We start from the raw sequence: 13,247 nt of genomic DNA, 5'->3' as shown, positions 1-13,247 counted from the left end.
TTCCACGTTCCTAATCGATGCTCTAAGCTTCCACCACAAGGAGCCAGAACAAGGACAGTAAGTCAAACAAACTAAACGGAAAGGAGACGTAAAAGGTCGTGGCTGAAATCAGTGAAAAAGAAAACAAACAATACAGAGAAACCGATGAGCCTCAGAGCTGGTTCTCGAGAAAAAAATGTCTGTAAAATTAATAAACCCTCAGCTAGCCCAATCGCGGAGGAAAGAGAAAACAATGACCAACGTCAGGAAAGGCAAGCGCCGTGGCACTACAGAGGACAGACCTCGAGATGAAGGGACGGCGTCACCAGCTTCACGCCAACCATTTCGACAACGGAGAGGAAATTCCTTGACAAGCACGTCTTCGAGATGCAAGGACCCAAATCTGAACAGCCTGACGTCTACTTTTAAAAACTGAGCTCTGACTAAAACCTCAGCACGAGGAAAACTCCAGGCCTGGATGGCGCCCCCCGCGCCCCCCACGCGCCCGAGCTGGGGGCAATGTGGTGCCACCGCGGCCACAGGAAGACGGAGAAGGGCGCCCCCCGCAGCCTGCGTGGGAAGCCGGTCACTGCCGCACCGGGAGACAGAGGTGGCGAGAAAAGAAAACCGCAGCCAGTGTCCCTCCGGAGGACAAAGTCCTCGGCCAAGTATCGCCACGTGGGGTCCGGTGACACTGCGGGGCACCGTGCCGTGAGCCAAGGGGCTGACCCGGGAGCGCGAGGTCACTCACATCTTCCAGGGAAAACCCGAGTGACCGGCCACAGTAACCGCATCGAGCAGTGAGCCTCCTGGTCATCTCGACGGGCACCAGCAACACTCGTTCACGAAGCCGGCCTGCGGGGCCGGAAAACCAGCCCTCACCCGCCAAGCTGGCAAAGGGCCCACAAGCCCACTAAGACCGCAGCAAGGCAGGGCCGTCCACTCTGCCACCGCCGTCCGAGAGTAGACTGGCCGACGGGGCCGCTGCAGGGTGGTGAGGCACAGCGACGGGGCGGGGCGCTGTCATACTGACGGGTGACACGGCAAGGACGTGGCGCTGATGTGTGAACTGCGGGGCAGGACGTAAAGTCGTTATGTGCAACGAACCATTCAAAATGAAATAAAAACATACTGTCGACGACGGAACAAAGTATCTTGCTACCTAGGGAAAAATCCAGTGAAAACACGTGAGGCCCTTACAGAAAGAACCTCGCCGAGGACGGCAGGCGGGCTCAGCGGAGCCACATGCGGCCTTCGAGGCCTGGACAACCCAATGTTAAGATGCAACTCTCCCCGAAGTGCCCTACGTACCGGAGGCAATCCCCATCAAAGGTCTAGGAGCCGTTTCCGTAAAGATTCAGAAGCTGATTCTAAAACGTCTGTAGATCCTTCAAGAGTCTTTAAATAGAGGAAAATTCACACTACCTTATTCCAACGTCTATGATAAAGCTACTGTATCGAGCCAGCAATGGCACAAGGAGATCAACGGGACAGAACAGTCTGGAAGGAGATCCACACCAGTGCGTCCCCTTGAGTTCTGGCAAAGACACCAAAGCCAGCTGACGAAAGGAAGAGTCTATATGACAAATGGTGCTAAAACACAAAGAAAAAATGAACCTCAACTCCAACCAGAGCTGGAACTTGTGTTCATGAGGAGGTGACATCCGTGTGCCAGGACACGAGTCCACAACAGAGGACCCCACTAGTGACACAACCGGAGACTCGCCCACCACGCTCGGCCCGGCCAGGGAGCCATCGACTTTCCCTCCATCTCGTGCAACGGGGTGGGGGTGGGGACACCTTAAGGTTGGCAGTGACCCAGAGCCGCTCACCACGCCTGGGACTAAAGTCACCGGGGGCACAGACGCGGACAGCGAGACAGAGACAGAGGCGTTGCGTGTCAGGTCACAGACTAATTAAATACTGCAATTGTTCAACAGGCTTCTGTCTCCGCTACCTCCAGTAGCAGCTTTACAAGATCCTGACGCACACTGCGACACCACAGCACAGAGGACCGTCTCTCCAGGGGCAGCTGGAGGCAGCAGTCCTGCCCCGGGGACACCAGCTTTTCTCGGGGGGGCCAGCTGCAGTGTGATCGCACGGGCCCCCCACCGGGCGCCTGTGGCACCTGAGGCCATTCCGTCCCATTGAGCCCGTAACGCCTTCCCGAGGTTCTGTTCGTGGAGACACCACCCCAGAGCACCCAGCCCGTCTTCAGGGACGTCCCGCAACCCCGTCACAGTTCATTGTGACGAGCTCTCGAGATCCGGCTGGACAGGTCCTGTAAGTGCTTCTTCACCTGCAGAGACAGCACGGCTCATGACGCGGGCCCCTCAGCGCTGCGCCCCCGGACACCATCACCAGCGACCACTGCAGCAGCTCGCGTTCGCCAGGGGGCGCCGCTTCCCTCAGCCACCCCGTCACTTTCAGAAGACTTCCTGTCGGGCATGCAGCGGGGCTGGCTGGCGGTCCCACGGATGGGCCTGGCACTTTCCACAGCCTTCGCTCTTCACAGAACCCTGCTCCTGGGGTCCCTGCCACCCACGGGCACCCCTGGGCCTCGTTCCGCATGCGCCTCACCCACGCAACACCCTTCTCCTCCGGCACCCACGCCTGTCACGTGCTGAGTCCCAGGCAGGTTCCAGCACCACAATGTGCTTAGAACCTGTCCTCGGCACCCCGCCCCGCCAGACGCAGGCCAGACACCCCCTCCCTGGGGACACTCGGGCTTCAGTTTCCAGCAGCGACGCACCGAGGTTGGAAGGCACGAGGCTCTCCCGCCCAGCACCCTCCGTGGGGACACCGTGCTCACGCCCTGCCTGCGGCTGGGGTACCCGCTGCCCTGCTCCTTGTCACATCATAAACCAGGGTTCTCTGGAAGAGGGCGCCAGACGCAGGCCAGACACCCCCTCCCTGGGGACACTCGGGCTTCAGTTTCCAGCAGCGACGCACCGAGGTTGGAAGGCACGAGGCTCTCCCGCCCAGCACCCTCCGTGGGGACACTGTGCTCACGCCCCGCCTGCGGCTGGGGTCCCCGCTGCCCTGCTCCTTGTCACATCATAAACCAGGGTTCTCTGGACGAGGGCGCCTCACTCACGCTTTAACGTCGGGACGGTGCCCAGATTTGCGGTTGGCCTCAGTGTGCCGTGGAGGGCAGCTTGGCGGTCAGAGCACAAAGCAGTGGCCTGGGCCTGCTGCTGCCTCGGGGTGCTCCCCGTTTCCTGGGGGCCAAGTGTGGTGTCCACGTGTGTGGGTGACATCTTAGGATGTGCTGCCCACATATGCACTAGGGGGACGCCAAAGCCACTGCAGGCGGCTCGTCCTGGAGCACTCACCGGCCACACGCCTTGGGGCCAGGAGGCTGGCGGTGGCTGGAGGAGCTGCCCTGCTCACCTGCCCCGGCGTGCCCACAGCCCTCACCAGGCCACCAAGTGGCGACACCCAGGTCCCGGCCTCAGGAGGCCCAGACGGTGGGTGGGAGGAGCCAGGAAGCCCCCGGCCCGCCCTGGCCCACTGCAGGGCCCCGCAGGTCCCTGGAAGCAGCAGGCGCGAGGCAGCGAGCCTGCTGCCTCCACCAAGCGCCGAGGGCGTGGACGACCAGCCCCACTCTGCAGGAGGGGCCCGAGGCGCAGACGGGAAGGCCAGGGGACAGACTGCGCCGCTGCCCCGGCGGAGGCCCCGTGGGCGCGGAGGGACGAGGAGCCGCACCCACCTTGTAGCCCAGCTCCTTGGTCTTCTCCTCCAGCGCGGCGTAGCGCTCCCTGTTCCGGCCCACGTGCTCGTGGTCGCCAAACCTCTCCACGTGTTTCAGTTTTTGATGAGAAATTTCCAGCTGCTTCTGGTAGTGGTTATGTTTTTCAATTTTGACTTCAAAGTGCTTCAGCTCCTCCTAGAGTAACATTTAAGCAACACGCTCTCAGTGTCACTGGGCCCCGCTCCAACTGACGGCCGCTCCAGGACGCCAAGGGCAGGGCACACGCCGGGGCAGGCTTGGCAAGGACGGTGGCCAGCTGCCCACCTGAAGGCCGCATACGCCGAGCTCCCACCGTGCAGCTCGTCCAGGAGAGCCCCGAGGGCTGACTGCGGCCCCCCTGCCCCTCACCCCGTCACGAAGCAGCACGTTCACACACAGGTGAGCAGCACTCACCTGCTAGAACCTGACGGTGCTAGTGCCCCGTGCACGCTCCCGGACCCGGACCCAGAGGCCGCTCGTGAACAGGACCCGCCAGGCACCGGGCTCCCTCCCACCCAACCCCACGCCTAGCCAGACACCTGGGGCCCGGGCTTCGACCAGCCTCCCTACACTGTCCTCTGTCCCCACGGCCTGTCCTGTGTGGATCAACCCCTGGCCTTGACCCCTGCCCTCCACCATCGTCCTTCCCACCCACCCGACACACGCCTGGGTTGCACGGCCCCCAAGGCCCACTTCCCCACAGTCCTGGACTCAGCTGTCACGTCCCCGGCCCCAAGTGCAGGGGCCAGCCCGGGGGCCGCGAGAGCTCATCACACGTCCCTGCGAGCAGATCCCAATCCGTGGGGCGGACATCCCACAGGGACCTCTGCTGGACCCGCACCGATCCCCCGCCGCCTCCACCCCAGGGCTGTTCCCTCTGACCTCCCAGCCAACGACCCCCCCGCTGGGCCCTGCACCCCCACCGGGCCCAGGCAGGGTCTCCTCCCTGCACCCCACTCGCTTCCGCCCAGCCCCTCACGCTGAGCACAGCGGAGGCCCAGCGATGCCCCGAGGCCAGACTTCCATTCCCCGGACCAGGACACGGCACCATGGCAGTCCCCAGCCACCAACCAGACGACAGAGGACGGGACGCAAAGGGCAAGGAGGAGTCCCTGGGAAGAACCACCCGCTCTGCTCACACAGAGAAAGCAGCGACGGTGCCCCACCTCCCCACCGATGGCCGCTCAGCACGCAGACGGTGCCGCGCCCCTTACCCGGAGCGACGCCAGCTCCTCCTCGGTGAGGTTGGCCGACTGGGCCAGGTCCCACAGGTCAATCACACGGGGCTCCTCGAACTCTGGCAGAGAGCACGGCAAGCTCAGGGAGGGCGCAGCAGCCCCCACGACGCGTGTGCCCGCACGCCCCGCCCGCACGCCCCGCCCGGCCGCGAGCACGTGGCAGTGTGCTCCGGAAGCACCCGGCACCTCCTGACCACGTTCAGTGCGGAGGCCACAGGGCCCACAGTCCTGGCCCCCAGGCCCCCGCACGGGAGTGAGGCAGCGCTGGTGTCGGAGCCGCTCCATATGGAGCTGTCACCGCAACGCGACCCGCGGTCCTGACGAGGGACGGGAAGGCTGGCATCGCGGAGGGGACAGGGAGAGACCGAAAAGCAAGCTGGGTGTGACCTCCGAAGAGAAGGGACGGAGACAAGCCGGGTGCACCTGCCACGCGTGGCCCAGGCCCCACCCCGGGCCAGCGGCGGGCGGGGAGCCCGACTCACCGGCTCCGGCGCCGTAGCCCTGGTGGCTGACCCTGCGCAGGCGGTCGAAGCCCTGGCTGATGCCGCGCAGCCTGCCCTTGAGCTCCGCGTGCCTGCCGCGTAGCACCTCCTCACGCACGACGTCCCCGCCGGCCGGGTCGATGACATTCTCCTGGATGTCTGCGGGAGCGGACGCAACCGCTGCTGGGGGCCGGGGACGCCGGCCCTTCCCAGCGCGCAGACGGCCTTGCGGGAGGGAACCCTGCACTCGGGTGGGTCACGCCAGGGAAGCTGCGCCTCTGCGGGAGGGGCAGCCAACAGTGGCAGAGGCGACTTGCCACTGAAGCAGGTGTCCCTGACTGGTGTCCCTGCACCTGTCACAGCACCCCGCCCTGACGGGCTCCCCAACAGCGAGGCAGGCTGGGGACCTGGGAACAGGGACACGCGGGGCGGGGCACCTTCGGTTCTGCTCAGGGCCTCCAGCATGGCGTCATACTCGCGGACTTTCTCCCTGTGGTGCTGGAACTCTCGCCACAGCTTGTCCAGCTCGTCCCTGGAGAACTTCCCAGAGGTCTTCGCCTAGGGGAGAATGCCAGTGGTGGGCCCCCTTGTCACCCCACTCACTTCTCCGGGGGATGATGCGGTGACATGTAAATAACGCAGATCCTAGACTCAGCCTGGAGGCTACAGAAAGCCCCCTGCATGGGGGGGCCCTCCCCCCCACACCAGGATGCGTCGGTGTGAAAAGTCCCAATTCTTGGCCTTGCTCAGTGTAGTCTGGATAGAACGTCCCAGACAGGAGCCAGTGGAAAAAGGGGAGGGAAGCAAGTGCCTTGCCGTGGCCAGCTCAAACTGCCACCAGCACCCGTTTGGGGTCTGCGCCTCACCTCCAGGTGGGGGCACCTCTCAGAATCACAGGAACCGGCTGTGGGATCAAACCCCATTAAATACGGACACGGAGTTGAGACGCGGTCACGCCACACCGGCGGCTGTGTGTGAGCCTCACGCCGCCAGGCACGTCCTTCGCCTCTGCAGCTCCCCCGCCCTGTGCCCTGGCTCCTGTGCCAGGTGAGCACAGTGCCCCGGAGCAGGAGCAGGGAAGAGCCCAGGAACCAGGAATGACCAGACGACACCGCAGGCCCATAGACACACCCCCATGCGGGGCAGGGGCTCTGCAAAACGTCAGTGCACAGAAACCCCGGCAGCCCCCCAACTCTTAATGCAAGGAGACACGTTTCAGGGTTTGCGGAAAGCTCCGAAGGTACCTTGTGCCACAGCTTCTCCAGCCGGGGGTCCTCCAGGCTGTCCTGCTCCATGCCGCCACCGAGAGAATTGCCACTGACCGCCCGGGCGTCCTTCCTCCCGTCCAGACCGTACTTGGCCAGGATGACTAGGAGAGAAGCAGGGTACCAGTCAAGGCGGGTCCTGACGGGGGCGCAGGCGGGAGCTGGCCACAGGTGCCCTCTGCCCACCGGGTTCGCAGTGACCACTAGGGACCTGGCAGGACAAGAGAAGAACCAACCAGGGGCTCACTCTCCTGTCGTGTCCAGCGGCCAAGCAGACCCGCCAGGCAGACGCCGGCTGCTCTATGGCTCCCCCCACGAGCGCCGCTGGCTGGGATGCGGGTCCTTCAGCGAGGCCGTCTCTACAGGCCAGTGTCAGATTTTCAAAACCAAAATTTGTCGCCCATTTTTGGCTAGTGTGGGAGACAGCAACTCAGGGTGGAGCAGCGTATGGGGGTGCGGGGCTTTGCTACACCCAGTCGCCGACGCTCTGCAGGAGAAACGTCGGTGCCAGCACCCTCCAGCAAAAAGCTACCAGCGGCTGGGAGGGCAGCTCGGCCGCTCACGTGGGGACGGCCACTGGGGCTACTTCTTGTAGCACCGGCCACATCACCCGCCCTGTGCGCAGACGGGGCCCATGCTGGTCCCTCACTGATGCATCGTGGGCCAGGCACCTGCCACCCCTGGGAGCAGCTCTCCGAGGCTGGATTTGGGGTTCCGGCACAGTAGCTCTCTTGTACAAGCCCTCTGCCGGGGACACCCCGCACTCGGGGCCACTCTAGATGTCCCTGGCTGCTGGCCCTCCCTGCTCTGAAGGGACGGGGGCCACCTGGGTTGTAAAACCCGGCTCTACTGTCCCCTCCAGAGCCTCGCTTCGCCTGTACTCCATTCCTGCCACCCCGGGTCCTCCGTGTCCAAGCCAGTCCCCGCGGGGGGCACCTTGACCCACGCCCTTCCCCAGCTCCTCGCCTGTGTCCACCCTCAGTGGTGCCCAGCCTGTCTCCATCTACACTGCCTGTGCCTCAGAACCCACTCCACACACAAGCTCAGACCACTAGGAGCTGTGAAGTGTGCGTTCTCGGTGCTCGTCTGTGAGCTCGTGGGTTTCCTAGGTGGCAAACAGCAGTCCAGGTCCCCTCCCTAAACTGCAGAAGGCTCCTCTACCAAGCCATCAAGACCGTGGTCGGTGTAGGTCACACAGGTGCATGCACCTATCAACTCATCAAACTGTGTCACCGAGATCTATATGTCGGCATGCTTAATTTACACCCGGAAAAACTATTTAGAAAAAGGTTGTTCAGATGGCTCCCTGCCCAGTCAGCCAGGGCCTAGACTGCCCCAGGGCCCGCGACCTCGTCCTGCCCACAGCCCGGGTCAGAATCAGGAGCCAGGACCACAGAGCCTGGCGACTGCCCCTCGCGATCAAAGACAAGGGAGGTACCACTGAGACTGCGTCTGAGCTTCGCCTCTTCCTCCCCGTCTTCGTCCAAGCCTTCGGCCTTCAGCTTCTTCCAGCTGAATTCGTCTCTTTCCTGTATCTTCAGGTCAGCATGGAGCTCGGACAGTTCCACGGGAGAAAGCTGCAGCTGTGGGACAGGAAGAGAGGACGTGTGACAGACGGCCCCAGGACGAACCAGAGGTCCAGCCTGGGAGAAAGTGACTCTGGAGACACTGAGAGACAAGCAGGAGATGGATGCAGGGTCCCGGACAGTCAACATCCTACACACAGTCCCCTAGCACGTCAGAGGGACCGCTGGCCCCACCTGAAATAGACATCGGCATGGAATGCTCTAGAAATCCCAGGTCCCTAGGGAGCCGCCCGCTGTCAGCAGCCTGAGTGTGCGGGCACAGGAGGGAGAGCCGGCTGCACAGGGCAGTTCCGGTGACAGGACACGCTGCCTTCCCACCCTGGGCCCTGGGGACATTCGTGGGCACCTGGGCACACAGGGAGGGCGCAGGGACACGGATGCAGGGCTCATCCTTGCATCAAGCAACCAGGACAAGGATAAGTGGTGACTCCCCAGGACAGAAGGCTGAATTTATGGAAAACTTCCAAACAAAATAAAAAATAAAAAGCCCCCTCCCCACAGCTCCCCGGGACACTGGCTGGGAGGCTCTGCCCGCCATCTCGCTCCTTCCGGGCTGTGCACAGGACCTCGGACCAAGGAGTGCTGCCTTGGGCACCTCAGCCACCCTGGGCAGGAGTCTGGGCACAGGGCTTGAGCTTGTGGTCCCCTGTGAAGTGAATAAAGACCTCAGACCCTAGAGGCCCTTTATAAACAAATCACGGAGTTCCTGATTTCCTGTCGTCTCCCACTGACCCCTAATCTGACACTGGGGCCATCTCTGCTTCTTTAAGGGAATGTCACACTCTGCAGTGGGGATAACCCACACCCCGCGTCCTTCCAGCTGGGTCCCGGGGGGACTGGAGGACGCGGGGCGCTGTCCACAGTGCTGCCAGAGGCGTGCGTGGGGCTGCAGCAGGAGTGAGGGCCAGGGCCCCGGAGGGAGCAGGGCTTCCTTCCTCACGAGCTCCCGCCCCGACAGCGAGGCCGTGATTACGGCTGGAACTGCCACGAGTCTGGGGTGCACTTTTGAGCAGAGAAGAAGAGTTTTGATTTTTGAGTTTTTAATGGAATCGAGAACTCTCCCGCCCCTGCAGCCCGTCTGCTCACTCCCAGCCTTACGCAGGTCCTCGCCCTTAAGCCCTTGCAGCCACCCGCGAATGGTGCTACTGTCGAAAAGAAAGAAATAAAACCACAGGGCGGAAAACATGGCGCAGATGACAGAGGCTCTGTTCATCCCTCTGGCGACCAAGTCAGAGTCGTGATGGAAACGAGGAGCAGCAAGGAAACATCGCCGGGGATCTAGAGGAACCAGCCATACGACGAGGCAGAAGTCCAAGACGTCACCCTGCAGCGGCGGAGGACAGGACGGGGCGAAGAAGCGGGCTGCTGGGTCCCGAGGGGCTGAGAGGGACGGAGGCTTTGGCAGCGGCAGACCCCTCTAAAGGGGCTGCATCCATGAGTGGATTTTTGCAGTGACAGACCTGCTCACTCAGAGCACCAGTGATGATTCAGCTGTGCACAGGAGCCACCAGGAACTTACAGGGAGACGTTGTCAGGGTGAGGGCTGAGGCGAGACTCGCTCCGTGCAGAGTTGCAGGCGGTATCCACTGTTCCCCGTTGAGCTCTCCCCGTTCCCAGTGTGGGGACACAGCACCGCCATAGCTGCTGTGAGGTCATCAAACTGAATAACTGAGGTCACTCAGCCGAGAGGATTCCCTGAAACCCCGCCTCCCCCAGCAACTATAAGCACAGCATCTGTGGATTGCTTGCTAAATCTTAACAGGTGGCCCTGGAGGGGCACAGGCTGGGGCTAAACTTGGCCTGCAGCTGAACCCCTCTCAGGACTGTGCCACCGGACACCTACCACACAAAGCCATGCTAATAAGACCGGGAGACTTAGGAGCTTTGCTTAGTACACAGAAACAGACGTGGAAAGGCAGCCCAAATGGGAAGACAAAGAAGCAGAAGCCAAATGAGAAAACAGAACAGAGATCCAGATACAGTGGAGTCAAGAATCTAACAGATGCAGAGTTCAAATCACTGGTTATAAAGATGCTCGGTGAACTTTTGGGGAGTGTAGAGAACTTCAACGAACAGATAAAAAACATAAAAATGGAAATTATAAAAAGGAACCAGTCTGAAATGACGAACACGTTATCTGAGATGAGAAGTATATTAAATGGAATAAACAAAAGAAAAAAGAAAGTGAATAAAGAAGAGGATCATATGCCCTATCTAGAGGACAGGAAAGCCAATCGGGACACTCAGAATGGCAAGAAAAAAGATGCCAAAACTATAAAAATAATTTAAGGAGCACATGGGACACTGTTAAGGCTCCAAATATTCGTCTGATTGGCATCACTGAAGAAAATCAAGATGTCGAACAGCTGTTTGAAGAAATAATGATGGAAAGCTTTTCTGACCCGGTGAAGGAAATGGACATAAAACCCCAGAAAGCTCCGAGAATTCCAAAAATCAGGGATCCATAGAGGCCCCACACCAAGACACATCATAATTGAAATGCCAAAGATTAAATAAAATATTAAAAGCAGCAAGAGAAAAAATAATTACCTACAAGGAACACCCATGTGACTGGCAGCTGATTTCTCAGAAGAAGCTATGCAGGACAGAAGGGCTTGGCAAAAAATATTTGACAAGATGAAGACCCAGGATCTATAACCAGGAATAATTTATTCGGCAAAGCTATCATTTAGAGTTGAAGGACAGATAAAGAGCTTCCCAGAGAAAAACAAGCTAAAGGAATTTATCACCACCAAGCCAGTATTACAGGCAATGTTTCTTTAAGAAGAAAAAAAAATTATCAAAAAACAGGAATAAAGAATGGTAACAACTACATTCCTATCAATAAGTACCTTAAATGGAAAAGAATTAAGTGCTCCGACCAAAAGACAGAGTGGCTGAAAAGATAAGAAAACAAGACCCCTACATATGAAGAGGAAGGGGATGGAAAAAGATCCTGCTTTGCTGGACCTCGAAGGTGCTTAAGTCAGAGAAAGACAAACACTACATGATTTCACTTAAATGCGGAATCTAAGAAAAAGAACAAACTAATCAAAAATAGACTCACAAATATAGTGGATAGTTTGGTGATGGACAAAAGGGAGGGAGCTTTGGGGGGCTGGGAGAATGGGGTGAAGGCTAAAGAAGTACAAATGAGTAGCTGATGGATGGTCACGGGGATGGGGAGCGCAGCAGAGGGAATGCAGTCAGCATTAATACACTGGCTAAGGGGAGGGTCAGCGGAGGGAGGGAGCAACTGGGAGGATTGTTTTACGAACTATATTCATGTCCAACCAACGTACTGTATACTTAAAACTAATTAAAATAAATAAATTTTAAAAAAACCTACAAAAACAAAAACACAAAACCACCCAACCCACAAGAAAAAACCTGCTTTGGGATTCTTAAAGTTTAATGGCTGATTTCTAAAGCCATAGCAGCGTGTCCTCACGCCAGAACAGCTGGTCAGAATGCCATGTCCAGGTGGACTCCAGCTCCTGGCTCCGACTGGCTCCAGGCTAGGTGCCCGGGCAAGGCCGTCCTGCGTGGAGTTGGGCAGCCCTGGGTAGAGCGGGCTTGCCAAGATGCGTGTGACCCAGAGTGCAGAGTGTGCCCCGGACGGTCAGACCAGGGTTCAGGGAAACGTGTCCTGGGGCAGCTAAGTGGGGAAGGCTGCAGCCTGTGACACACTGTGACACAGCACGTGAAGAGCTCTGAGCCGTTTCCCAAACCCACTGACTCCCCAGGACCAGTCCTGGAGTGGAGAGCGGCTAAGGACATGCCGATGGCCCGCATCTGAGCTTGCGCCGGAGCTGGTGCACGGCAGAAATGCTCTGTGGCTTGAGGATGGACCACCAGCCCCCACTCCTCAGAGCTCTGCTCCAGGTCCCATGGGAACACCTGGCACCCACTCTCTGGATTCTTTTAATCTCTTTACATTAGTTAAATGTTAACGCCTCACATGAAGAAACTAGTTAACAGAAGCCAAAGGCAAAACAGAACCGTCCAATATTAAACAGAGGAGCAGATCAACAACGGGAGACAAGCAGACACGTGGGATGGAGCCGCTCAGCAGAAACAAGCAGCGCTTGTGGCACGTTTGTGGGTGCTGGCCCCACAGGTGTATGCCGGGCTTCACACCCACCCAGATGTGCGCACTGGACACGTACAGCTTTCACTATACCCATCACGTCTCAATAAGATGATTTAAAAAAGCCAGTGAGAACCAGTGTCCACCGAGCCTCTGGCCGGGCGATGGTGCGGAGCACGATTCAAGGAGGCCGGCAGCGAGCGGTCACCAACACTGAGTGTGCCCCAGGTGCGTACCCGTGAGCCTGCGAGCCTGCGCAGACCTCCGGGCAGCCCACCCTCAGCTTCTGGGCTCTTCCAGGTAGATCTGTGGAGGTGCTCCAAGGACAGACCAGACCATCCACCTCCTGGTATGCAGGTGAGGCAGGCCGCTCCCGCCCTCCCAGCGTCTGCCCCAGGGCACAGGGATGTGGTGCCCCAGGGGGAGGGACCTGGGCTTTCAGACACAACTCCCTCCCTCCTTCCTCCGCCTCTGGCCCTCCCACCTAGCAGGGCAAGTATCTCGACACATTTTAATCACCCGGTAAGGACACAAACCCTGACAGGAACTTGGGGCTCACGGACTCGTGTCCTTGAGTGTCTGCAGCGGCACCCTGCGGGCCTGCTGGGGTTGTCCCCCTGTGATACCAGGACACGGTGACCCTGAGCTGAGGAGGGGCCCACACCAACTGCAGCCCGGCGCACACGGGCGCGGTCCACAGAGGCACCCTTAAGACTCCCCTCCCTCCAGCCCCACCCGGGCCTCGCCGAACCCCCACAGCGCCAAGGACGGCGCCCGGCGCCGCTGCTCCGCAGTCTTGCAACACCCCGGGAAGCCACCAGCCCACAGGGCTGGGCAGAAGTAGCCCTGGCTCCCCCGGTCCCGTGCAGCTCTT

The 13,247-nt window shown here is 59.8% G+C and overlaps 1 protein-coding gene across 2 annotated transcripts in view; it reads right to left on the bottom strand.

Moving 5' to 3' along the window:
- Nucleotides 1-1,608: 1,608 nt before the first annotated feature.
- Nucleotides 1,609-13,247, bottom strand: part of LRPAP1 (LDL receptor related protein associated protein 1) — a 12,202-nt gene continuing 563 nt past the window's right edge. Inside the window, exons 2-8 of one of the 2 annotated variants that reach the window (XM_006919018.3) lie at nucleotides 8,136-8,280; nucleotides 6,677-6,801; nucleotides 5,870-5,990; nucleotides 5,433-5,591; nucleotides 4,927-5,009; nucleotides 3,692-3,868; nucleotides 1,609-2,278 (exon numbers count right to left, since the gene is read on the bottom strand). In XM_006919018.3, coding sequence (XP_006919080.1) covers nucleotides 2,216-2,278; nucleotides 3,692-3,868; nucleotides 4,927-5,009; nucleotides 5,433-5,591; nucleotides 5,870-5,990; nucleotides 6,677-6,801; nucleotides 8,136-8,280 — 873 coding nt within the window. In that variant the 3' untranslated portion in view covers nucleotides 1,609-2,215. Of the gene's footprint in view, nucleotides 2,279-3,053; nucleotides 3,201-3,691; nucleotides 3,869-4,926; nucleotides 5,010-5,432; nucleotides 5,592-5,869; nucleotides 5,991-6,676; nucleotides 6,802-8,135; nucleotides 8,281-13,247 lie in introns of those variants that run through there. The other variant, XM_025051774.1, reaches the window with a different exon arrangement.

This window comes from Pteropus alecto, unplaced genomic scaffold (assembly GCF_000325575.1).
Source record: "Pteropus alecto unplaced genomic scaffold, ASM32557v1 scaffold5, whole genome shotgun sequence".
Taxonomy (NCBI): domain Eukaryota; kingdom Metazoa; phylum Chordata; class Mammalia; order Chiroptera; family Pteropodidae; genus Pteropus; species Pteropus alecto.
The sequence above is the reverse complement of the archived record's forward strand: the minus strand, read 5'-3'. Positions and strand labels throughout refer to the sequence as shown.